At 49.7% G+C, this 26,901-nt stretch overlaps 1 protein-coding gene across 2 annotated transcripts in view; it reads right to left on the reverse strand.

Moving 5' to 3' along the window:
- INPP5D (inositol polyphosphate-5-phosphatase D) overlaps nt 1-26,901 on the reverse strand; it is a 124,168-nt gene that overhangs the window by 51,495 nt on the left and 45,772 nt on the right. For both annotated transcript variants that reach the window (XM_040450648.1, XM_040450647.1), the window contains exons 3-6: nt 18,974-19,124; nt 16,300-16,471; nt 12,489-12,629; nt 2,502-2,589 (exon numbers count right to left, since the gene is read on the reverse strand). In XM_040450648.1, the coding sequence (XP_040306582.1) occupies nt 2,502-2,589; nt 12,489-12,629; nt 16,300-16,471; nt 18,974-19,124 (552 nt within the window). The remainder of the gene's footprint in view (nt 1-2,501; nt 2,590-12,488; nt 12,630-16,299; nt 16,472-18,973; nt 19,125-26,901) is intronic.

Here is a 26,901-nt window from a genome sequence, read left to right on the forward strand (position 1 = left end):
AGGTCACACAGCCAGTATAGACCTGAGACTTTCAAGTAGATCTAGCCCAGTGTTTCTCAGCTGGTGGTGATCTTGCCCCCCAAGGGACATTTGAAATGTCTGGAGACATGTTGGGTTGTCACAACTGGGGGATGCTAATGGCATCTGGTCAGTAGAAACAAGAAGGCGTTAACATCCTACAATACACAGGACAGTCCCCCACAACCAAGAATCATCTGGCCCCAAATGTCACGAACGTCAAGGCTGAGGACATAATTCACAGCTTAGCCTAGAAGTGAGCGAATTGGTCTGAGTGACACCTGTGGGTTCCCATAACTGGCCCAGTTATTTTACTTTGCTTTTTAGTTGCCCTTTTAAAGGGAGGATGTGGGTTCCAGGGTTAACGACTCTCCCTTCTCACCCCGGGGCAAAGCTAGGTCTCTCCTAACCCTGAAGTCCGCAGTCATTTTGGTAACGTTCCACCTCCCATCAGTTCTCAACTAAATTCCACACAGGGGTCCAGGTGTCCCCAGCAGGTCTCGCCTACCCAAGGAGAAGGGCCTGGTGTCATGTGATCTCGCACAAACATTTCACTTACTCCTTCAAAAACCCTGCGGTATCAGACACGCTATACCCATTGCACAGATAAGGAAACGAAGGGCCACCAGGGGCCCGTCAGATGTTGAGCTCATCTGTTTCTGAGTGTTCTTTCCTCTACTGCTGGCAGCCTTGGAACTTCCTCCTCCATTTGTGAACTTCTGAAGGCAAGAACCACCTCTCTGCATTTCTTAGTGGGTCAGGGTCTCATACGGGAGAGTGGGAAGGAGAACCCCCTCTCTCCAACCTCATCTGAGGTTTCTCTCCATCCTGTCCCAGCACTGTCCTGCAGCACCCCAGCTTGACTGTTGTCACCTTAACTTCCTGGGGGCCTCTACCTCTTTTGGTCCATTTCAAAAATGTGGGCATGGTCTTCGGTTCGAACTACGTAAATGTGAGGGTCTGGCAGGGCCCCTGTTTTGCCTGGATTTGCTTTTACTTTCCCAGAAATTAACGTGATAATGATGATCCTTCACTCCGAGGAAAGCAAAATCACCTTTTTAAATTTCTGGTGAATTCTTAAGCTGTATAAATAGCACATATACATTTTCTCAGTAAAAAAAACCTCTTAGCAAACACTCTTAGCAAACAGTATGGTCAAACCCAAAGTCCCCCTTGGCCTATCCCATTCTCCCTCGGTCCATCCCCCCTGGGGGTGACTAGAATAGCCCTTTGGGTATGAATCCTTCTGGTCTGATTTCCACATATAGATGTACCTCGGAGTTTATAGATTGTTTTGCCATTTGCTTTTTTTTCCCCTAAGACAGCTGCCTACATATAGAACCGGGTGCTTTAAGGATGTGTGCAATTAACATGGTCGTTGCAGATAAACAATGTTTCAGAAACCCCGTTTCTACTCCCAACTGCACAGCAATGAACTCAGAGTCCCTGACCCCAAAAGCCCCGCCAAGCCCTGACTTCACCAATCAACTTTTTGCTCATCTGATAGGCAAGGTTATGAATGTCATTTGCCAGTTACTAATGAGGTAAGGCTAAACAAGTTTTTGTATATATATTGGTCACTCCCACCCCTCTTTAGTAAGAAAGCCTTTTTTTATAACCTCTCCCCATTTTAAAAATAGGGTTGTTTTGGGGCGCCTAGGTGGCGCAGTCGGTTGAGCGTCCGACTTCAGCCAGGTCACGATCTCGCGGTCCGCGGGTTCGAGCCCCGCGTCGGGCTCTGGCCTGATGGCTCAGAGCCTGGAGCCTGTTTCCGATTCTGTGTCTCCCTCTCTCTCTGCCCCTCCCCCGTTCATGCTCTGTCTCTCTCTGTCCCAAAAATAAATAAACGTTGAAAAAAAAAAAATAGGGTTGTTTTTACTTAATTATTTGTAAGAAGTTTTTCTTTCTTTTTTTTTTTTTTTTTAAACATATTAATCCTTTGTCCCTTATATTTGTTGCAAGTACTTTTTCTGGAGATGCTGCTTTTGCTTTTTAACTCTGCTGGTAACACCTTTCAATATGTAGATCTTTGCTCCCTAGATGACTTGGCCTTGGCTCCTGCGAGTCTGTGAGCCTGTGTGTGGATGGGGGCAGGGAGCATCTTCACCTTAAGGGGCAAGAGGCAGGATCAAGCATCTAGGCACCTCGTGTTTTTCTTTCTAATAGTTTCCGATGAACAATGATGAGAAAAGGCCGTGCGTACTCCCTTATTCAACACTAACAGGCAGTTCTGCTGAGTATGTAATTTGAAATCTTTACTCAAGTCAAAATCAGGCATCAGGGAAATGCCTTACTGGTGGTACAGGGTCCTGAATCTCCCACCCCCACCGGCCACCCCATGCTCTGGTCCCCCAGCCAACTCAGGGCGGGAGTGGATGGGGGGCTCCCTTCTGAGCCCTGGGGACTCGGGCTACCTTACCCCCCACACCCCTCACCTCCACCCCAGTTTATCAATCTCTTCTTTCCAACCCCAGAGCCTTTACCTGAGGCCGCGGACGGAGGCCAGGGGAGAGCTGCTGGTCAAACAGCCTCTGCAGAGACTCCAGGGAGGGGAGGGTCCGGGTGATTTCGCTGGGAGCAGGAGACAAGGTGAAGGTCAAGGATTAGTGAGGACCCAGGGAAGGCATGGCAGGATCCAGCCAGAGGCATGGCCACACCCAGTCTGGCAAAAGACAAGCCCGGGCAAAGATCCAGGCCTGCCAGTGCTGGCCCCCCTCCCCCCACCAAGACCCCCACTCTTCCCATCCTGTCGCCCACCCTGGGCCAAACCGGAGTCGCAATGCGTAGATCCGGAGATCTGATTTACCTCTGGTTAGCCATACTCACAGGCTGTGGATAATTCAAATCTAGGATCGCGAAACTACTATGAAATCACTTAGTAATCCCTGGTTCCCAACCTCGAGTGTTTAGAAGAATTGCAAACACACCCGGGTGTTAAAAATGCAAATTTCTGGGCCCCAACCCGATTTGGTCCAGAATCTGCATTTTAAATGCGTGCCCCAGGGGCTTCCTGTGCTAGCAGTCGTCTGCGCCTTCTAGTTCAACTCCCCTCCCCGCCCCCGAGACGGACCCCTGGAGAGATTTTTTTCATTGTCTAATTCCTTGACAACTCCTACCCATTCTTTGCTCCTGTCTTTTTCTATTGTTTTCACATTGTTTTAAGCATAGTGGCAGACAATTCTGAGTTCTAGGTCTCCCTTATTTCACCCCAAACTTCATGTCTTTACATGTTTAACGTTCTAATGGTGTTGAAATATTCTATCGAGTAAACGTGCCAAAATGAATTGCTAGATACTTGGGTTATTTTGAGATGTTGGCGATTACAAATAAAGGCTGCTCTGAACAGCTTTGTTCCCATACCCTTTCTTTTCTTATTTTCAATTAAATTTCATGATAAGCAGAGATTGTGTCTCTTGAGCAGTATTGCTAAGCCTTTGAGTGATGGTACCCATCACGGGCCAGGGGCACTGTCTGAGCCTGCCCATTTGATGTGCTGTCCTCATTCTAGGATTTTCTTCCCCTAGTTTAGTGGATATAACACTGGATTTCAATATTGATGCACTGATTGCATACCTTTAATTTATTGTCATTAAATATATTTCTACATAGTTGGTTTCTACTGTATTTCTTTTTGTATAAATTGTTTGTGTCTTTTGTCAGTTTTCTGTTGGGAATTTTGCCAGAATTTTTGGACGTTGGTATAAACGTTACATACCGCTTTGCTTTTTATTTAATCTGGACGTTGCACTTTTTTCCCCCATTCTGTTATTTTCATTCTGGGCAGGTTGGATTTCATTGCCAAGTGCTTTATAATTTTTTGTTGTTCTATTTTTCATCTTTTCCTTGGTAATTCTTTGCTTCCCTTAGTTAAAAATTTATCATCAGTATTTACTAGTAAGCAATTATTAGCTCATTTTAATTTGGTTTCTTACTTGCTTTTTTTTAAGTTACATTACATATGGGTTTTTCTTGTCGATATTATATTTTTTAATCCCTTACCTCATCTAGATTTTTTTTTTTTCAACGTTTATTTATTTTTGGGACAGAGAGAGGCAGAGCATGAATGGGGGAGGGGCACAGAGAGAGGGAGACACAGAATCGGAAACAGGCTCCAGGCTCTGAGCTGTCAGCCCAGAGCCCAACGCGGGGCTCCAACTCACGGACCGCGAGATTGTGACCTGAGCCGAAGTCGGACGCTCAACCGACTGAGCCACCCAGGCGCCCCTAGATTTTTTTTTTTTTTTTTAAATATGGGGTGGAACTAGGTTCATCTTTCTCCATATTACTATTCAGTTTCACTCAACAACACTTGCTCTGTTACATACTTCTTTTGGGCTCATCGAGCATATAAGCTCTTCTAGAATATGGTAGGATTTGTTTCCAGGCTCCATATCATTCATTTAACTACAAATCCAGAGCTCCGCATGTGTACCAGGCAATGCCAGGATGGCAGATTTACAACGTCTCACAGTTTCGGGGATGGTGTTTTAACCTGCTGGTTTTGAAGGCATCACAAGTGGGTCTACTCCAGGGACCAGGAAGGGTGTGGAGGGAACTGACTGGCAAAGCAGAGAGAGGGGAAGGCTGGGCAGGCAGGTTCTGGGTTTCCCCAACCCCTCCGCCAGAGTTCATTCATCTGTTCATGCAGCAGTCTTCCCTTTATTTATCTTTAATATTTATGTATTTGTTTTGAGAGCTCACGTGAGCAGGGGAGGGGCAGAGAGAGAGGGAGAGAATCTCAAGTGGAGCCTGACATGGGCTGGATCCCACCTCCCACCACCATGAGATCATGACCTGAGCAGAAATCAAGAGGAAGAGGCTTAACCCACTGAGCCACCCAGGTGCCCCAGCAGTATTCCCTTTAAACTATCATTGTCATACAAGAATTCTGGGTTAAAATAAAAAATTTCCAAGGCACTAATTCTGAACATGTTTTAACGTCAAACAGATGTCCCTCATTGTTCTCCTTTTTAAAAATGTTTTCCTAAAAACACAAATACACATACACAAGCTGAATCCTTAGGGTTTTCTAAGAATGATGCTGGTTTTCCTTCTATTTTTAAACTGTAAAATCTTGACAAATCTGACTGGCTCCCAGAAGTGTCTAGAAATGTTGGTGGTCCCTTCTTTTTCTCATCTTACTTTGGCCAAAATTTCCCATACAACACAAAACCAGGTGATAAAGGGCACCTTTTTCTTCTGTTAAAAATTTTTTTTTTTTTTTTTAGTATTTATTTATTTTGGGGAAAGCACAAGCAGGGGAGGGGCAGAGAGAGGGGGACAGAGGAACCAAAGCAGGCTCTGCACTGACAGGCTGATTGATGCGGGGCTTGAACTCAAACTGTGAGATCATGACCTGAGCCAAAGTCAGCAAAGTTGGACGCTTAACTGACTGAGCCACCCAGGTGCCCCTCTTTTGTTAGAATGTTTAATAGAATGACTTTACTGTTTCCCTGTCGAGTGTAATTGGTTTTACATTGACACCTATTGCATTACTAAGGAAGTAGCCCTCTATTCCATTTGTAAAATGCTTTAAAATTAGAAATGACTTTTTTTTTTTTTTTTTAACAGAGAGAGTGAGTGGGGGAGAGGGGCAGAGGGGGAGAGAGAGTGAGAGAGAGAGAAGGAGAGAATCTCAAGCAGGCCCAAGCTCAGAGAAGAGGCAGAGTTGGGGCTCGATCCCACAACCCTGGGGTTGTGACCTGAGTCAAAATCAAGAGCTGGATGCTCAACCGAGTTGAGCCACCCAGGCGCCCCAGAAATGACTTTTTAAAAATCACACATCTGTTAGGATACCTATGCAAATGATTCTTTCATCTTTTAATCTACTAAATGATGGTGTTTTATGTTGACTTTTCTTTGAAGTGAGCTCTTTATCTAAGCCTCCATTTTTCATATTACTAAATTATATATACTAAAACATTACTGAAATATTAAACATTTATATTAATAAATGGATACCGTTTTATTTCAGGCTGCTATCTTGACTATTGTATTTTTCTTGAAGACTGAATTAGGTGATTTTTGCCATTCAGGAATAATTTATAAATTATGGTCCTCATTTGCTTCTTGAAATTTCAAAGGAGGGCACTCATGGTAATTTTTATATTTCATATTGTATGTAAAATATTTGTTCCATTTAACTATAATATGAAGATCTGTAGCCATGTCAATGTGTATCATGTTCTTTTTTAATTAAAAAATTTTTTTCTTTTTTAATGTTTATTTATTTATTTATTTATTTAAAAAAAATTTTTTTTTCAACGTTTTTTATTTATTTTTGGGACAGAGAGAGACAGAGCATGAACGGGGGAGGGGCAGAGAGAGAGGGAGACACAGAATCGGAAACAGGCTCCAGGCTCTGAGCCATCAGCCCAGAGCCTGACGCGGGGCTCGAACTCACGGACCGCGAGATCGTGTGTTTATTTATTTTTGACAGAGAGAGACAGACAGTGTGGGCAGGGGAGGGGCAGAGAGAGGGGGAGACACAGAATCCGAAGCAGGCTCTGAGCTGTCACCGCAGATCCTGATGAGGAGCTCTAACTCAGGAACCTGCCAGATCATGACCGGAGCTGAAGTCGGACTCAACTGACTGAGCCACCCAGGCGTCCCATCCCCGTGCACTGTATTCTTGATTTGCAAATCTTTAATGCAGATTACTAAGTCTCTTATGCTTCCAATTTTTTTTTTAATTTGTTTAATGTTTATTTACTTTTGAGAGAGAGAGCGTGCACGTGAGCGAGTGGGGGAGGGGCAGAGAAAGAGGGAGACACACAATCCGAAGCAGGATCCAGGCTCTGAGCTGTCAGCACAAAGGTGGGGCTCAAACCCAACCCAAGACCTGGGAGATCACGAGCTGAAATTGGATGCTCAACCGACTGATCCACCCAGGCATCCATCTAATATTTAAAATGGTAACTGACTGTTTTCCTAATTTATTTCTGATTTTATTTTGACCATATCCCCTCTAACAGTTGTTGTTATTGTTTATTTGCTAGACAGAGACCTCTTAAAAGACTCTGTGTGGGTCACTGCTGTGTCTCCATCCCTGGAACAGTGCATGACACATACTCAGCACGCATTCAGTCTCCGTTCATGAGCACTGAGTAAACACGTTTCTGGTACTTTGCTGGATGTGGGAAATAGCAAGGCTATTAGGACTTGACCCACGATAACCTTCAAGAGACTCACAGTCTGGATTCAGTTTGTGTGTTTGACTCATCCTACCCCCTTTTTCCTAACAGAGCATCTAAAGCTATGGCTTTTCCTCCAAGTAGTGCTTTGGCTGTGCCATACAGAGTTCTCCTACGCGGTGGTCTGATTACTCAGTGCCCCCACACTACCCATAAAGGGTACCCCTTGTGTCGGTTCTTTCCTTAATTTAGCTGTGATTTAAGAGGCTATCTGAAAGTGTGCAGATGGTTGGGTGGTTGTGGCTAGTCTTCTTATTTATTTCTATTTTTGTCATGTTGTGTTCTGGGAGTATAGAATGAACACTTTTGCTTTGGGTGTATTCATATCCAGCTGCTCAGTAAGCTGCTGGGCTCTTATTTTTAGGACCACCAGCACTCTAAGATTTCTGGAAAAAAAAATTCTCAGATCCTTTTTAAAGGAAACACATGTGATTAGAACATTTTTACAAGTTTTTAAAATCTGCAAAGACTCCCTGTGCTCTTTTTATTTTTAAGCTTATTTATCTATTTTGCAGGGGAGGGGCAGAGAGAAAGAAAGAGAGAGAGAATCCCAAGAAGGCTCTGCGCTGTCAGTGCAGAGCCCGATGCGGGGCTCAAACCCACAAACTGTGAGACCATGACCTGAGCCGAAGTTAAGAGTCGGGCGTGCCACTGACTGAGCCACCCAGGCACCCTGACTCCCTGTGCTCTTGAATGACATCTATGTTCTGTTCATTCCAGGTCAGTAATCGTCTCCTTGAAGATACTGCTTCAGAATTTATATTGTATTATCAGGCAGTGGGAATGATATTACATATTGTCATTTTTTAAAGTAAGGGTGCTGTTTATAATTATTTACTTTCTGAATTCATCTTCCCTTCTAGTTTGGAAACTTTGTAAGAAGAGATTTAGGGACGCCTGGGTGGCTCAGCCGGTTAAGTGTGGGACTTCAGCTCAGGTCATGATCTCATGGTTCGGTTCGTGGGTTTGATCCCCACGTCAGGCTCTGTGCTGACACCTCAGAGCCTGGAGCCTGCTTCGGATTCTGTGTCTCCCTCTCTCTCTCTCTGCCCCTTCTCGGCTCACGCTCTGTCTCTGTCTCTCTCTCTCAAAAATAAATAAACATTAACAAAAAGAGAGAGAGGGGGCACCTGGGTGGCTTAGTCGGTTAAGCATCTGACTTCAGCTCAGGTCATGATCTCACAGTCCATGAGTTCAAGCCCCACGTCAGGCTCTGTGCTGACAGCTCAGAGCCTGGAGCCTGCTTCGAATTCTGTGTCTTCCTCCCTCTCTCCCCCTCCCCTGCTCATGGTCTGTCTCTCTCAAAAAATAAATAAATGTTAAAAAAAAAAAAAAAAGAGAGAGATTTAGATGGTGCTATTTGGTTGTTCTGCTAATTGGATCTTTATGAGGCTTCTCAATACCTGGATTTAGGTCCTTTATAAGCCTGGGAATACTTTTTTCTTTTATATACTCAGCCATTGATTATGCATTGTTTTTTCCTGCTTCTTCGAGAGCCCATCCTACCAGCTCTAAGTTGAATCTCTATGAATGCCCTCTTTCCAAAGACTATCACAATTTTTTATCACACATTCTTTCTATAAGCTTAGTTAGCTCTCCTGTGTTTTCTATATATACTTCCCTGACATTCTGCTGTTTTGTGATTTAATTTTCAGATTTGATAGGAAAACTATGGGTTTATTTTTATGGCCTCCAATGGAGCAGTTGTAATGCGGGTGACGTATTTTTGTTTCGGGTTTATTTGTCTATTAAAATCTTAACCCTGCTCTCATTAATAGATAAAATACCCTCTCCCACACTTGGACATTTTACTTTAAAATTCCACTTGGAGTTCTTCTCATTTCTCCATTTTAAGCATTACCAAATATTTCCAGACTCTGGTGACGCTGTTCTCTATTCTTTTTTTCTCTGGAAAAGTTTCTGTCTGGTTCTAGGGAATCTAACTTTGGGTCACAAATCGCCCTCGAGCCCTTGTGCCGCTGACGTTCAGACGCGCACACTCAGCATGACGTTTTGCAGGGGAGGCTCTGGCCCTGTTTCTCGCTCCTCAGTTCTCTGTCACCTTCCCACTTCGGGATGTTCCTGTCGGGCCAGGCCGTCTGAGTGGATGGACCCAGTCATCTTCGGTGCTATCCTCACTCAGCCCCTCTTCTGGTTCCTCCTTCCTGTACCCCACATCTAAATGTCCAACCTGGGTCCCCTTCTCCTCCATGCACCTTCCCCCTGTGGTGACCTCACCCCACCTGTCTCTTTAAGGCTCTAAGTGCCAACTGCACGCTAATGAGTCCCAAATGTAGATCCTGCCCTGAGGTCTCCCGGGTTCTAAGCTTCTGGCATAACTCCAAGGTTGGTGGTTCAGCTGGCGGGATGCCTAATAGTGCTTCAAGCCCACTGCAGCTTGAGAAAGGTGCCCCCCCCCACGCCAGCTCCACACCCTCCTCCTCAACGTCCACTTTTAGTAACTGGCATCCCCATCCACTCAGCTGCTCACACCAAAAATCTAGGGGTCGCCCTCCGTTCCTCTCCCCCGATCCTGCATCCAAACAGGCAGCAAATGTATACCAGCCCCAGCATCCACACATGCCCCAGGTCACACTACTGTCAGTGCCTGCACACCCCCACGTCCAGGGTCATCATACTGAACTAACATCTATCAGCCATTTCCACGTGCCAGGCATTGTCCCAAACCCCGGGACTCAGCAGGAAGCAACCCAGACACATCCCCGCCTTCCCTTCTCATGAGCTGCCCTCGCATCACAGCCCCTGAGTTTGGAACTGCTCTCCTGCTTTGTGCCAGCCTCCTGAGATCCATTCTCCGCAGCCGGAACTCAGATCATGGCACAATCCTGTAAAACCTCGAGAGTCTTGTGAGGTGTACCTGCTGTGGCTCCTGCCTAACGCCGCCAGATAAGACGCAGGAGACCCAGTTGAATTTGAATTTCAGATAAATAATGGATAATCTACTCGTATTTAAGTATATCCCAGCACTGCATGGCATATACTTACACTAAAAACGTATTTGTGATGTATCTAAAATTCAGACTGAACTCAAATTCATCCTGTGTCTGGCCCACCCCATACCCGCCTGTCCCCAGCCTCTGCCGCTAACACTTTCCTTCCCTCATTGTGCTCCAGCCACACAGACTTTCTGTTCCTCGCAGGCTGGCCTCATTCCTGCCTCGGGACCTTTCTTCATGACATCCCTCCACGAAATTGCTGGGTGGCTAACTGCCCCTTGTCACCAAGGTCCCAGCTCTATCACTGCCTCAGAGAGGCCTCCTTAACCCCCAAAGGACACTGACACCCTCCCACCCAATGTCTCTGTCACTTTTACCTGTTTTATTTTGTCACAATGCTTATTAAAATTATCTTTGTTTACAGACTTAGTCTACTATGGTGCTCCTGAGACGTCAGCTCCAACAAGGTCTCAAAGAACAGAAGGCTTGTGCATTGTGTTTTTACTGGATCCTAGTACCCAGAAGTTCAGAGGGGGGCCCTCCACACACATTGGTTAAGTAAATGACTGACTGACAGAATGAATGAACTGAAGACCTGGTCCAGACAAAGCAGTTTGAAACCCACACGTTCAGAGGTGTGGAAGGGGAAACATAAGTTTGCTTCTATGTAAGATTTTCTAAAATCCCATCCCCCAGTTAACCAAGTCTTCCAATGCTTTTGCCTCTGAGGGTGAAGACAGACAGGTGTGCAGTGAGATACATCACAGTGTCTCTAATTCTAGCTGGAAGTTAAGTGTTCAGTGAAGAGAGACGGGGAAAGCAGGAAGCCCAAGGAAGCTTTCCCACCAGCACAGAGAGGCAGGCCGGCCGGGGAAGTTGCTGTGTCCAGAAAGGGAGGCGACCCAGATCCAGGAAAGTGCAGGTGGCAGTGAGGTGGGAAAGGTGTAGAAGTGACTGGGGTGGGGGGGGGCGGGGGGAGCCAGCGGAGAGACTTGGAGATGTACTTCCTCCCACACAAGGAAGCAGCAAAGAACAGGATCTCCGCTGGAACAGAAATAAAAGCTTGTTCCCAGTCGTCATGAATCTGTGTCTCTTACAAAGAAAAAGTGCCGTGTGTGTGTGTGTGTGTGTGTGTGTGTGTGTGCGCGCGTGTGTGTGTGTGTTTCCTAGTGAGACATGATTTATAACAACAGTATCAAGTGGAAAAATATCTCTCCAAGCAAATCTATAAAAATGGTTCTAGGTCCACTTGGCTGAAACTACATGAGTTGAAAGCCAATTCACTGAAACAAAACCCGACTGGCCAATCTGATGAGTGTGCTCCATTTGTCAAAGAAAATTATTTGTTAAATTTACCGAATGTACTGACTGTGCTTTTAAGAGCCTTTCAGAGGAAAGTTCAATTTGATTACTGATGATGAAAGATTCTTTTTGGCATATTAGCTAAGCTAAGATGGATATGGCAGCAGAGAAATTGACCAGAGAGTTCTGGAGCTGCTGTAAGTTTATAATAAAATACACAGGAAATGGTATAGGCCGAAAAAGCCTCACCCACATGAAATGCCATTTTCCCCACCAAAATGTTGACCCTTCATTTAAAATGGGATTGTTTTGGCTCCTTATGATTTCTTGTGAATGGTATTTTCTGGGTTTTTTTTTTTTTCCCAAGTATTTAAAATAGCCCTCTGTCAATTCTTCAGATAGCACAGCAGCCTTAATTTTGTACTTCTAACAATTAAAATGTACTGAAGCTTGAAGTTAATGTTAACATTAAGTTAAACCATAAAATTTTCAAAATCTAAAAGAAATCTGAATTTTTCCTAATTGGTCATTCAATGAATTCAATATTGGAGAATGAAAGCTTTGGAGACCTGGCTCCCTTAAAAAAAAACAAACTGGCGACCCTGGGCCGTCCCCACCCATGCAGAAGATTGGCTGACTTTAATTTCTTTCCTCTCAGAGCCCTTTTGTGCTTGTCCGAGGTGCTGGCTGCAGCAAGGAGGGACAGTGCAAAAGTCTTACTGCTGGATCCTGAGCAAGGCTCCCACTCACCCCTTCCCACAGCAACTGGCCTCAAATTAACTTCAGTAAAAAAAAAAAAAAAAAAAGGCCACAGTTTAAATACCATGAAAACAAAACCTTGAAACAACCACAAAGGTTTCTAACCTCTGCCAACTCTGCCCTATTATTCTGAGTACAGCTGAAGTATTTGGACAGCCAGGCGGAGAGCCCCGCTCACTCTAATGAGCTGAATCTCTTCCCCGGGACTGTCCCCACTGTCCCCGCCCCTGGGGGATGGCCACGCCCACGGAGCCATTACCCATAGAGCTCCTTGCAGAGGAACATGGTCAGTTTCTTCAAATGAGGGAGGCTGTTGGAGCCTGTCTTCAAAAAGTCAGAATCCAGGGTGAGCTGAGTGGTTAAATAATCTTGAATGGCTTTAAGATGCTCTTCGGGAAGCCTGAAAATAATAGAAAGAGAAACATACTGCTTCTGTTCCTTTAGCTGCAAAGCCCAACCGTAAAGGAAGAAATCATTCTCTGCATCTCGGCTGAGATGCCGTCCTTCAGAACACGTGTACGCTCCTGGATGGCTCCCCTGGTCTCAGGGAAAGGGTCGAGAAGCAGGTCTGGGCAAGTTTAAGGGTCGGCAAGGGAGGATGCCTCTTCATCCTGCCATAAAGGCTTTTTCCCAAGCCCATACTTGGAAGGAAGTGATACTGGTTGGAAATAAACATTTCCATAAACATGTTTATCCTTTAAAAAGGAGACAAAACAACTGGAAAATGTACAGCTGACTTGTTTACCTACCTCCTTTGCCTTTAAAGACAGCACCTGGGGGCTGAGTGATGCTTAGTGTAGAGCTGGCAAATGGTTCTAGCTCACCTCCCAACTCCAAATTCACGGTCGAAGGCCACCTGGAGCTCTGTGTTTAGGATGTTCTGAGCTGTGCTGGGCTCCAAGGGGAAGTCTCGGTGATGAGTGATGGGCTGGGAATAGGGTGCCCGGCTCAGTGCCCTGCCCTCACCCTCCCGGGTCTGGCTCCAGGCCCCTCAATCTCTGGGCGACGCACATGCAGGCAGGACTCGCTCACCATGCATGACGGCCCAGCAGAGGCAGGGCCCAGGCTGTGTGGCACCAGGTCCATCACATGAATCTAATGATCCCTCTGTATCCTCTCTCCCAGCACATTCCCCCTCCTGCCACCCCCCTGCCCCCGCCCTGGGTTACTTTATTATTATTATTTTTTTTAACGTTTATTTATTTTTGAGACAGAGAGAGACAGAGCATGAACGGGGGAGGGTCAGAGAGAGAGGAGACACAGAATCTGAAACAGGCTCCAGGCTCTGAGCGGTCAGCACAGAGCCTGACACGGGGCTCAAACTCCCGGACCGCGAGATCATGACCTGAGCCGAAGTCGGACACTCAACCGACTGAGCCACCCAGGCGCCCCTGGGTTACTTTAGAGTCTTTTTGTTCCTGTAATGATTCAAATCATAATCACAGCAAATATTTCCTGGGTGTAACATAGCACTCACTCTGCTAAGCACTTAATGCCCCATTTCCCTGTTAGTCTCCAAACCAATGTTAGGAGGCAGTTATTATTATTATTATTATTGTTATTGTTATTGTTATTATTCCTATTTTACAAATGAGCAAGCTGAGACTCAAGGTTGTTGATCTGCCTGTGTGAAAAAATTATTACAAGCTTTAAAAATCTTTGTTCCAGCCTTGACATATAATCAAGTTGGTGCCACAGGATCTTTGAAAGACTGGAAAGCTGTTGCTCTTAAGCTTTCCTTAAAGCTGGAAAGGCCCTCGGCCATTGGCCATTCAGACTGACTTAGAGTGAGAAGTCAGCAACTATTTACACACCGGCTGTCATCACATTGAAGGTTAATCTACACTCATTCTGGGTCTTGACATCATAAAAATCCAGTTTCTGCCTGAGTCTGTCTCTGAAAAGGACGAAGCCACTCCCACGGCAGTAAGGTATGTATTTTAACGGTTCCAAAGACTACCGACTCATAATTCTGAGACCACGAGTGCTTGTTCTAGGAAGCTGTATTTGTTAGGGCGTTTGTCGTAGGAAAGTGTTCACATAAAGATGCGAACTCTGTTTATCAGAGAAGCCTGATTTCACTCAGCAGTCTCATAATAACTATTAACTATGGCCTGATTAGATCTAATTAACTTGCACAAAAGACTGTGCAGGCTGTCTTATAGCGAAGAATAATCAAAAGGCAGTCCTTCATGTAAAAAGCTATTTTCCATGCAAAACAAACTGACTTTATTATTTACTTTTTTAATGTTTATTTTATTTTTGAGAGAGAGACAGGGACAAAGCGAGAGTGGGGGAGGAGCAGAGAGAGAAGGAGACACAGAATCCGAAGCAGGCTCCAGGCTCTGAGCTGTCAGCACAGAGCCCGACACAGGGCTCGAACTCACGGACGGTGAGATCATGACCTGAGCCGAAGTCGGACACTCAACCGACTGAGCCACCCAAGCGCCCTAAAACAGACTGACTTTAAAACACAAGGCAGAATCTCAGTCTTCCACGACCCAGAAGAGCACAGAGGACAAGCCCTGTGTCACTGCTTCCGTGGTCCCGCCACCGTGCTCCGTTTACTCATCCCCAGCTCCCAGCAGAAGTGTGAGGAGGGCCCCACTGCCATGTGTTAGCTGAGGAGCAGAAACAGAGAGCACACAAGCCCCCAGCCGCCCCCTGCCCTCTCTCTCAAGGCTGCACACCTCGTCCTGTGTCACTGTGCCGGGCGGCCCCAGAGAGCACCTGTCCCTAGAGAGGAGGGACTGACCAGGACATGCCAGGGAGTCGGGAGCCTATTTCCCCAAGGAGCTCAGTCCATTTAGCATCTAACCCTGGGGAGAAACAGACCCTCGTGGAAACTGCACGATGGCTCTATACGGAATGGTTTACTAAGTAGTTGTTATGTGCACACAAGGAGGGAGTAGGGGTGATAACACCTCGACAGGTTGAAAACATTGGGGATTTAGCTATTTCAGGGACAACACAAGTCATTCAAGGAGTGCACACAGGATGTGACCTGGTGGGCCTACAGAAGAATCCAAGGGTATTCAAAGTGGAAATATAACAACACCAGGTAGCTTAGCAACCAGGCGGCTCGTGTGTACTTTCAGGCATTTCCTCTGTATTTTGCCAAATCGGATGGTGGGAGAGCTGTCCTCACTGATCCCTCAGGCTAGAGAGATTGCATTAGCCCTGAAGCTAATTAGCCCTGCATCAGCCCCTCGATATTTTTCGAGGGGGCCTTTTACCCACCAAGAAACAAACAAAAAAACATATTTTTAAGATTCTTAATGCACGGAAGTCACCGCGTACTAACTTATTAGCTCATTCAGCACCACCTGGGCACTCCTCCTCCGTGCCAGGCAATGTGCTGGGCACTGGGGCATCTTTCCCCTCAGAGAGCTCCCTCCTGTTAAGGCCACCCGCCCTGGCCGGTCTTGTACTCAGGGCCTGTGGTCTGTAACACAACTCCCACCCCTCCCACGCGATACCCCCACTTGCCACCATCCAGCAGGGGAAGTGTTGGGCCTGCTAAGAGAGACACAGGAGGACACAGCAAGGAAGCTGCAGGGTCTCATCGACACGGACCCAGAGGAGCCAGTGTGGGCCGACATACGGGACAAGATCCCGGGAGCCTGGACTCAAATCAAGGAGATTCTAAAGAATTAGAATGACTGCATGTCCCACGGAGAAAGGAGAGGCGTGCGGTGTAGATCACAGCCCATACCATACACAGAGACACTGATCGGGCCGATGTACGGGTGACCAAGGTGGCCCCCTCGGAGCTGGGCCCAGAGCAGGAAAGGGCCACATGGCAGGTCCAGCCTGCAGTGAACCCTCTGTGGCCCATCGGACTCCATGGACCCCACGGCAGTCGCGATATTTGTGATGCGAGAGGATGCCACGTGCGGTTCATGGCGAGCCCCGGGCAGGGGATCACAGCATAGGCCCCTGACGTCTGGACCAGGCCTCTGCAGCGGAGGACGGCTCGTCCGTCCATAACCAGCTCCTGCCAGGCAGCCGGGCGTGGAGGGGATGGAGGCGGGCCTCTGAGACGCGAGCCACGTGGTGGAGGGACTCACCCACTAGTGTCTATGCTCTGCAGTCGCTGAAACAATAGCTCGGAAAGGCTCGACCAGCTGACCTCGGTGGCTCTCGGATTCTCGCTGGAAGCAGGGGCCTCCTTGGCCTCACATGGCCCGGCAGGTAAAGGGATGTTTCTCGGTGGCAGCTCAGGAGGGGACAGGACACCTTCTACTCAAGAGAAGAGCAGGAACGCCATTTGGTCTGAGCACTCGCTTCTCTCAGGGTCACCCCCCGCTACAGAGGGTCTCTGGCGTAGTGACCCCTCCCGTGTCGGGGAGGGGGGGGGTCCAGGCCGCTGCGCCCAGTTACAGACCCCATCTGTGCCTGCATGGTCCCCTCTGTCTCTGCTCCCTGACTAGATGGGGGGCCTGCTGATGACAGGGACCCGGTCTTAGAAGTCTTTGGCCGTGCGGCTAGGTTGGCCCATTGAGGCGCTCAGCAAACACCCGCCAGCTGGGCACCGGGCAGGGCTGCTGGCCTTGGACAGGTGGAGCCAGCAGCCTCAGCGGGAAGGCCAGCTTTCGGGGCTGAGGCAGGGGCCCTGGATGGGGCACAGGCCCAGTTCCCCAGACAGGAGGCGCAAGGGTGGGGAGCAAGCAGGCCCGGCCCCTCTCTCTCCCACCCCCGCCTCCCTTCCTCTGCTTCCCCTCCAGCTTCTGCTGTTCCTTCTCTCCCCACCATACCCTAGGAGACAAATAAAGAAAGCGAGGGCCTCCTTCACCCAGAGAACTGAAGTGTAAAACAAACAACTGGAATTTGGCCTGGGAGAAAGGACTCCTGCACATTCACCCTCAGGGGAACTGCTCTCCTGTGCACAGCACAAATGGACGAGGGATCCGAGCCCCTTGGGTCCAAGACCTCCTGTCTGGGGCCTCCTCCCACACCGAATGGCCACACCAGGGCCCCCTGCCACAGGGCTGCCCCAGGGACATTATCTTTAAAGGATGAGCTCGTCACACTCTCCGTGGCCTGGGGTTCTTGCGGTGATATGAGTGCGTTTTGAGCCCTGGGGGACTGGCAGCACCTTGAGACCTGAGCCAAATCAGACCCCTGGACCGGGCGGAGGGGGTGACTGTCACACTGCTGGGGTTCGAGCCCACAACTGCGCCTCCTTTGGGGAAGTGAAGCCAGCCGTCACGAGACTGGGTTTCTCTTCCCAGCTGCTAGTGAGGGTGCCGGGGTCTTTCTCCAGACAGCCATCCCCGGAAAGCCATCAGGTGTGCTGGGAGTGAGGACACCAGCGTGTGAAGGGCATTTCTGCAAGACGGCTTCTCAGCATCAAGGCCGAGGCCTTGGGGACAGCCGGGGGACATGTGGCCGTGGCATGGAGCAGGTGAGTGACCCTGGACTCGCCCAGGAACACGTCATCTGGGGCTATTTCAGATGAGGGCACCTCTTACTCGGCGGAGGGAGGTGAGAAGGGACACGGGCTGCCTGGGCCTCGTCTCAGTCTCCACGGAGCTTCGGTCCTTTTCCAACACTCTGCCTGGCCCTCACCTCCTCTGCTGAGGCGGTCTATGAACTGTGCAACCACTCAGAGTGGGTCCCCAGGAAGTCAGGAGGAAGATGGGCCCGTGGCCCACAAGCCAGCCCGTGGGAGTGGGGTGAAAAGGGCACCCAGCACATGGCGGGCAGCAGCCTGCAGGGACAGGGTGGGAGCCAACCCAGGGACCTCAGCATCTCTGGTCTAACCTGCCCCCTCTTAGGGGGGGCAAGTCCAGGGGACCTGTTTCCAGGCCCTGGGACTTAGGAGGAACCCTGACCAGTTGAAGGGCTCAGTTACTTATCTCAGGTTTTCTTTTAGGAAGTAAACTTTTTTTTTTTTAAACGTTTATTTATTTATTTTGAGAGAGAGAGAGAGAGAGAGTGCGCGAGCAGGGGAGGGGCAGAGAGAGAGGGACTGAGAATCCCAAGCAGGCTCCACACTGTCCGCGCAGAGCCCAGTGTGGGGCTCGAACCCACAAACCATGAGATCATGACCTGAGCTGAAATGAAGAGTCGGACGCTTAACTGACTAAGCTGAACAGGCGCCCCAGAAAGCGAACTTTTGAGGCGAAAAGGGTGCCGTCCAGGTGGGGTTCTGTGCTGCAGGGTCCTCTGCCGGGCTCCTGTTTGACTGGTCTGTGGCCCTCCACGGTTTTAAGGGGAGGCCTGACTCTCACAGACTTTTCAGGGGCTCTACTGTTTTTTCCTTTTAGAGATGATATAAAGAAACACCTCTCTCACAGGCCTTCCAGTTAGTTACAAGTATTTCCTCATCCATTCTCTTTACAGTGAAATGCAGCTAGTTATTTTGATGAGGATGGGAACTGCATATATTGAGTGCTGACTGTGTACTACATTCATTGACTCATTTGGTGACACCCTGACAGGTACATATTATTTTTACTGTCTCTTTAAGAGAAGTCTGTGGTTCAGAGAGGTTAAGTAGTTTGCCCAAGGTCACACAGCTATGAAGCTGGGGAACAGGAAGTCTGACCCAGGTCTGTCTGACCCTAGAGCTACCTTGCTAGCTCGTCCTTAGCCACCACATCACCCTCTCTCCCTCTGATAATCAGACTCACTTAATCTACAAGGCCTTGTAGTGAAAGAAACATCCCGGGGCTTCTCCCCCCATAGTGCTTAGAGGGTCCCTGTTCCCCTTCTGCCTTCCCGTCCACCCCTTCCTACCTGTGTCCTCCTCTGGCTCATCACCTGCGTCCTCCTCCTCCAGGGGCACTGGATATTGCAGGTGGGTGACCAGACCCATGTTTTCTTTCTTGTAAAACTCGATGAGCTGGTCCAGCTTGGTGAAGAACCTCATGGGGACACCTTCGGACGCCTGAGGACAGAACCCCAAACAGAAACACATTTGAACTGGCTGGGACATCACCTAACCACAAAGGCCACCTGTAGCAGAGACCAACAAGGCCGAGGGAGTGACCTCGATCCAGAAAAAGCCCTGGGCTCCCACGCAGTGTCTGTCCGCCACGCCCACACCCTCACATCCTGGAACCAGCAGCCCCAAGAGCCAGTCTGGAAAAGGCACAAATAGGACAGTTTTAAAGATTCTTTTTGTTTGTTTTTTTTTAACTTTTATTTTAAAAAGCATTTGGTTATACAAGGAATACATTTTCATTATGGCAAAATTAGAAAATACAGACTTTTTTTAAAACTCACCTGTAGTCCCAAACCCCAAGAGACCTACTTTTTTTTTATTTAATTTAATTTAATTTAATTTTTTTTTTTTTTTTTTTTGAGAGAGAGAAAGACAGAGTGTGAGGGAGGGAGGGGCAGAGAGAGAGGGAGACACAGAATCTGAAGCAGGCTCCGGGCTCCTAGCTGTCAGCACAGAGCCCAATGTGGGGCTCAAACCCACAAACCATGAGATCATGACCTGAGCCAAAGTCGGATGCTCAACCAACTGAGATGTCCAGGCACCCTAGACCTACTTTTAATACATGGGAATAAGTTTTTCTAGACTGTGTGTATATGTGTGTTCTGTTGGGGAATTATTTTTATTTCCTCTCACCACCCCCATCCCCCGCCCAAGATAATTTATCTTTAAACACAAGGCAATCTATTCTGGCAATTGTTTTGCTTTAATTTTAATATTTTCATTTGCTAAAATTCTGTTTTATCAAAACTCAGAAAAATGGTGAGGCAGCACAGTATTTTTCCCTGATTTATATCTCTGTTGCTGATGACAGAGGAGCCCGCAGGTGATTCTGCAGTGCTGTTCAAATGCCCTGGGGCCAGGTCTCCTTCCTCTTGCTTGTACAGTGGCTCCAGCAAAAAATTCAAGGTGGGCCTTGGGCAGCCAGCATTGCTAATGGAGGCCCCACCCACTGAGGCCCCACCCATACCAAGAAGCCATCAGGCGGCAGGGCTGGATGTGAGAACCGAAAGGAGACTCACCTTCTCTTGAATGCAGTACCCTACCCTCCTAACCCACCGTGTCCCCAAGTCCTGTCCACCCTTCCTGTCCAGTACCTTGCCTGCCTCTCCTCGTGCTCCCTGTCTCAAGGAATGGCAGCATCATGTCCCCACTGGCATAGCCAAAAACCCAGAGGCATCTTGGACTTCTCCCTCCCTCTGGCACAGAGGGCAAACGTGGACAGTGTGAGGCCGGGTGTTCCAGATCCAGCCAAGAAGCGGTTGAGTGGGGTTGCTGCCCTGGGTGGAGGAGGGAGACGTAGCCGGGCTCTGGGGAGGAGCAGTGAGCCTGGTGCAGCTGGACAGGGGAAAGGGACCAGGCTGTTGGTGGGCACAGGGATGATACAAAAGGATGCCCCTTTCTGGGCGGGGCTTCCCTGGAGTCAGAGCACAGCCATCTGGGTCCTAACACTAAGTTCACCTGCGTTTTCACAACACCCATCTTGTCCACGGCAGTCATGTAATTTTATTTATTTATTTTCAAAATGTTTATTTATTTATATTGGCAGAGAATGCACACAAGCAGGGGAGGGGCATAGAGAGAGGGAAAGAGAGAATCTCAAGCAGGCTTCATGCTGTCAGCGCAGTGCCTGATGTCGGGCTCGATCTCATGAACCGTGAAATCGTGACCTGAGATGAAATCAAGAATCGGGTGCCTAACCGACTGTACCACCCAGGCGCCCGTTGTCAGTCATGGAATTTTACAATAAGCTGAGAAGGTGCCATCACTGGAGTTTGAAACCAGAGCTCCCCAAATGCTCCCTTCTTGCTGAAGGGGCTGGGACTGACCACAGGTGGGAAGGAAGGCCAACAGGACAATAGGGTGGGGGATGGAAAGCCTGCCAGGTGGGCGAACGCAGGGGGTCTGGCTTAGTGTGGCCGGACCGTCCTGACTTGCCCACCTCCAAGTCAGGTACCCATTACTCCAGCATGGTTGGGACTGACGTGGGAGGCTGGGGGTGGCTGCTTGGACTGGAGGTCTTCATGAAGGGCTACAGGTAAGTGGGATTGGGATAGCAAACGAAGCAGCATGACCCAGACCGGGACAGACCCAGACCTCTGGGAACAGACCAGGACTCAGACCTGTCCCTGAGGCCCTGCTCCTGGTGGTTAACCCCATGCTGTAGTGAGGATGCATTTGCCTTCAACAAGAATCCACCTGACTTTCACCGCAGCTCTCCACGTGGCCTCTCTGTCTCTCCAAGTGTATTCGTTTGTGCATTTGCACCACACGCGTGTAAATCTGTACGTGAGGCTATGTGTGTGTGCCTGTGCTGTTTAAGCCAGTTAGTAAATTTATAGTTTAACAAAGGGGTTTTTTTAAAGATTATTTTCAATACATTCCCTATTGTCGCAAAGCCCCATGTTAAGCAATCTCTTTCAAACATTATGGAACCAGAAATCTCTGAGCAGCAGACCTTCTCAAAAGCAACAAGAATAGGTTCAAAACCAAAAATGAGCAGAATAACAACAACAATCTGACATGATGCAAGGTCGATGAACTCACTTCCATTAAAGCGGCCGTGGTGAGTGTCACCTTGCCAAAGAATTTGCAGCTAATGGACGACAAGCTTTTAGGCGTATGGAACGAGGATGTGAAACCACCAAAGAAAGTCAAAGGGAAACGGCTCATATGCGAGTGTGGAAGAGGGTTCTCTGCCAGGAATGTGTGTCTGAGGGGGGCACGCTGGAGGTGGGACTTAAGAGGCATCGATGCTAAGATACACGTTATTACGCATAGCCCTAAAAAGGCTAACGCGTAAACTATGATCCGCCATTAAGCATGGACACGTTTTATTTCAGAAACGTTCAATGCGAGAAAATAAGTGTCTTAGAACTGATGAAATACAGTGTCTTAAGCATGCAGAGGAACAGGGCCCCCTAACATGAATCTAATCCCTACAGATCCCGTGAGGCGTGAGGCAGGAGGCAGGCGGGAGGACCAGGCAGCTAGAAGCAGATGCAGAATGCTGTTGGTGGGACAGACATGCCGGACCCTGCCTGTGTTTGGACGGTTCACGGAGGACGGTTCACGGAGGCCAGGGAGGCAGGGCCTGGCAAACCCAGGAAGGCAGACGGTGAAGGTTGAGCCCAGGCCTCAAGGACTGTCTTTGGGGACGGGCGCGCAAGCCAGTGAATGGTCACTGAAAGGCACTGCTTCTTGGGGGGAGGGGATGCCTTCCTGCACCTCCCCCACCACTCCTGAGAGGGAAGCACCCAGGAAAGGCATGGGGCGCTCGCCAGGGGGCAGGTCTACATGAAGATCCACGTGGAGTGAAGACACGCTGTGCACGTGTGGGTCAACAGGGAGCAGCCTGTCTCAACAGGCAACACAGACGCGGAGGAAACGTGGATGGCAGGATGCCAATTAGGCCAAAGTCAGGGTCTCTCCGGAGGAGGAACTGTTCTCATCAGTATTTGCTCTTGGCACTAAGATTTGAAGGGGTTCGCAGAGACTCCTGGAATAACTTATGTTCAAAGCACATTCTAGAACAGCAACAGGAAGAGAAAAAGGTCAGGGTGCCCAGGATTCTATAAGCTCCTGAGCTGGCCCAGGCTGAGGGTGGGGTGCAGGGGTGAGGAGTGCAGCGCAGACAGGAGGTGGGCGTCCCCACCTGGCAGGCACAGAAAGGAGCAGCCCAGCTGTGGCCTTCCTGCTCCTCAGCCGGACCTAGAAAGGCTCTCCACTCAGGTAGGGTGGCCAAGAGGGTGGGGTAGTGTGGCCAGCAAGGGGATGGGGCTGCTCAGAGGAGAGCCAGACTTGGGGGCCACCTAGCAAACACTGTCAAGTCAATGACAGGAGCAGGGAGTCAGCTGTCAGGGCTTCCAGGTGAACAGGGCGCTGACCATGGGCCAGCAGGAACACTGAGGTCCCTCGGGGATAGGGGCCAGGTCACGTTCATATCCACGTTACCACGTACCCTGTGGTCAGGGGCCAGGTCTGGGGGCCCTGACAGTGGGAGGTCCCAGCAACTAGTGGCTGGATGGACTTGCTCTGGTGGAGTCGGGGTAGGATCTGGGTATCTGGAGCCAGGAGAGATGGTCAGAGAGGATCCGATGTGGGTCCGGGGCAGGGGGATACAAAGAAACGGGGTGGGGCGGTGTTGGCAGTGGGGAGCTCCCCCCTCTCACCACCCAGGACCACAGCCCTCCCTCAAAAGTGCTGCCTTTCCAACAACTTGCACCTACAAATGCTGACAAGAAGTCTGTTGTATGTATCACTCAGGTCCTGGCAGGAGCCGGATGTCACGTGACATCAGGGCCTTGGGGGAGAATTTAGTGGATGGGAGTGCAGGGATACCAATGAGAGGGGCACAGCCTTCCCGAGCCAGCAACAGGGGACCAGCTGCCGCCCTGTGGCACCACCCACGAAGGGGGGCAGGTGTAGGAACCCCAAGAGGGCTGTCTGGCAGGAGCTGTGGCCCTCTGTGGCCAGGACAGGCCGTCCTGCACCCTCACGTGGCTGTGCCTCCCCTCCACCAGCTGGAAACCAGGGCTGGGGAGGGAGCGAAGGTGGGCTCTACTGGAAAAGCCTCGGCACATGCAGGCGGTACTGGCTGGGCCCCCAGGGAAGCAGTGGGAAGGCAGCGCTCACATGGGCAGAGGGAACCAGCCGCGCTTTCGGGGAAGGGGGGCTGCCCTCCATCCTTGACTGTTGGGGCCTCCAGACTTTGTTCCGCATTCCGCAGCCACTGCCTTCCTGAGGAGATTTATCGAGTCATTTTGAAACAGAGAAACCCTGAAGCCCCACGTTAGACTTGCACTGAGAGCGTGAGCCCCACGTGATTATAGACCCTCCCCAGGGTACTGCCAATGGATGGCCGGCTTTCCGCTCTGTGGTGACTCCCCTGCCACCAGGAGTGAGTTCCTTCTCTCTTCGGCAGACACCTAGAGCACATACCAGCTCGACTTTGAAAATGCAAAGAGCAAAGCATCTCCCGCGCTAGGTCAGCCTGTCAACTTACGGCGTGTGGGCACAGAGCAGACAGGCGCCTCTCGGGATTTGTGGGATCGACAGAACGGACATGAATTTATGTTCATCACCAAAAGTCACACAGGAAAAAATATGGTAGGGGGTAGTTCAGATGGTGAAACAAAACACCGGTCTCTTCTGTCTCCGTTACAATCTCGTCTCTGGAATGTTCCAGGCACTTTCCAGCACTAGCATTTCCACAAAGCCCTCGTCCCCTCACCCAGCGATGCCTGCCTCCCCACAAGTTTCTCAGTCCTAGAAGGAAAGGGACCCTGCTTGGCTCAGCCTCAAACAGTCCCTGAAGCCCCTTCAAGGTTAATGACCCGCCCCACCTCTGTTTGGGGAGATGTGCTCATGGCATAAAACAGGCCTCGCGTTTGAAAAGTTGCAGAAGGAAACAGAGATGCGGGTTGCCAGGCTGGGCCTTGCAGGGAAAGGCCTCTTCCCCCACCATCTGGCCCCTGAGCTCACCCAGGTACAGTGCTCCTGGGGAAGGTACAGCAAGGGAAGAGGGCCAGCCCCAGCCCCAGGGCTCAGGAAGAGACCACCACCAGGGTCTTTGAGACAAAGGGCAGCTGTATATCCAGTCTGTTGGAGACTCAGGGCTGTGCACTCTGAGAAATGTGGTATGTCCAGAAATAACTGCGACTTTCAGACACCCTCCGGAGGAAGGGTGAGCAGGGCAGGGAGGCCAGAGCGCTGGATGGGCTAAACTTTCCCAGGGGGTAACTTTAACTTCAGCACTGTCTGGGATCTCTAAATGGGGAACCGAAAGAGCCCTAACACACAGGAGGAAGCCAGCACAGGGAGCAGAGTGGGATCCGACGGGGGAGCCAGGAAGCCACTGCTGCAAGGCGCCCCCTCCTCAAGCTTCCGCCAATTAACAAGCATATACAATCGCTTTAAATTAACCAGCATATGCAGTCACCGTGCAGAGGACGAGCCAGTACTACGGAGCGGGGGAAGAAGCCCCAGACCGTGTTCGTTATCCCACTGCAGCAAAGCATTTCATTTAAGTTCAGGGAGAAAGTCACCAGAGGTTCTTGAGCAGGCGACGATACAGTTTGGCTGCTGTGAAGAAGGGGCCGGGAGGGCTGCGGGGAGGCCGGTGTCACTGTTGTCGCCATTTTCCCTTGGAGGCTGGAGAGGCGTTGGAGGCCTCAGAGGGGCAGTGGGGGCAGGGCTGGATTCAGCCCAGGCCTCGTGGCCCCCCAGACACGGGGCTCCCGCACATCCCCCGAGGCACCGTGCCAGTGGAGCAGAGGGAGGGGTAACGTCCAGGCCCAGCCTCCGTTTCTGGGGCATCACCTCCTGACCTCTGAGGTCCAGCGGTGTTTCCTCTACTCAGAGAGGAGCTCAGCAGGGGCTGGACACCACTGTCCCCTCTGCTGCCAGCTGCAGCTGGGACCCACCTCCCTTTGGCCCCCGCCTCTGCCTCCCCTCTGTTTTCTCTCCTTGGCTTCCTTCTGCCCTCGGGGTCGTTCTTAATCCTTTACGACCTTCTCTCTCTCAACACCTCTTCCTAAGAATTGCAGACCCCAACTTGGGTGAAGAAGGAGGAAGCAGAGAGACCTTTGGGGCTTTGCAGAGTTTGGATTTTGTTCTAAAATTGATTTGGAGCCACTAAAGACATTTAAAAGTGTGTGCGTGTGTACTTGATCAGATTCACATTTTTGAAAATGTCAGTTTGGCTAGTTAGTGTAGGGCAGGATAGAGTCTGCGGGGCGGGGAGCCTAGCAGCCCCACTCTGGTGCTTAAACGGGGGAGGTGTGGTGGAGGGCCAGGGGCCAGGATGGAGCCAGAGCTGTGCCCGGAGCAGCCAGGGAAGGGGTCGGTGAGGGACAAGGGGCCAGGAAGGACGCTCCAGATCTCTGGTTTTAGTAACTTGGTTGATGTCAGTGCCCCTTAATGAGGAAAAAGGAGGGGATAGTCCTGTTTGGAAAGAGCTTTGGAGGCCAACTTCAGATCTAGAAATTCCTCTTCAACTATATGGCCTAGGAGGGATCCCAGGATGTGTCTCCTTAAAAACCAGTCAGCCCTGCCCTTCCCTCCCTCCCCTTTTTTTCTTCTCTTTAATTTTTTTTTTAATTTTTTTTTTAACGTTTATTTATTTTTGAGACAGAGAGAGACAGAGCATGAATGGGGGAGGGTCACAGAGAGAGGGAGACACAGAATCCGAAACAGGCTCCAGGCTCTGAGCTGTCGGCACAGAGCCCGACGCGGGGCTCGAACCCACGGACCGTGAGATCATGACCTGAGCTGAAGTCGGACGCTTAACCGACCGAGCCACCCAGGCGCCCCTCTTTAATTTTTTTTTAACGCTTATTTATTTTTTAGAGAGAGAGAGAGAGAGAAACAGAGCGTGAGCAGAGAATGGGCAGAGAGAGAGGGAGACACAGAACCCAAAGCAGGCTCCAGGCTCTGAGCTGTCAGCACAGAGCCCGACACGGGGCTTGAACCCACAAACCGCGAGATCATGACCTGAGCTGAAGTCGGAGGCTTAACCCACTGAGCCACCCAGGTGCCCCTTTTCTTCTCTTTAAGACATAATCATCAGAGGGCACCTGGGTGGCTCAGTGGGTTAAGCGTCTGACTCATGATCTCATAGTTCGTGAGTTTGAGCCCCACATCGGGCTCTGTGCTGACAGTGTAGAGCCTGTTTGGGGATTCTCTCTCTCTCTCTCTCTCTCTCTCTCTCTCTCTCTCTCGC

The sequence above is a fragment of the Herpailurus yagouaroundi genome, unplaced genomic scaffold, assembly GCF_014898765.1.
Source record: "Herpailurus yagouaroundi ecotype Mexico unplaced genomic scaffold, PumYag 202, whole genome shotgun sequence".
NCBI classification, from domain to species: Eukaryota; Metazoa; Chordata; class Mammalia; order Carnivora; family Felidae; genus Herpailurus; species Herpailurus yagouaroundi.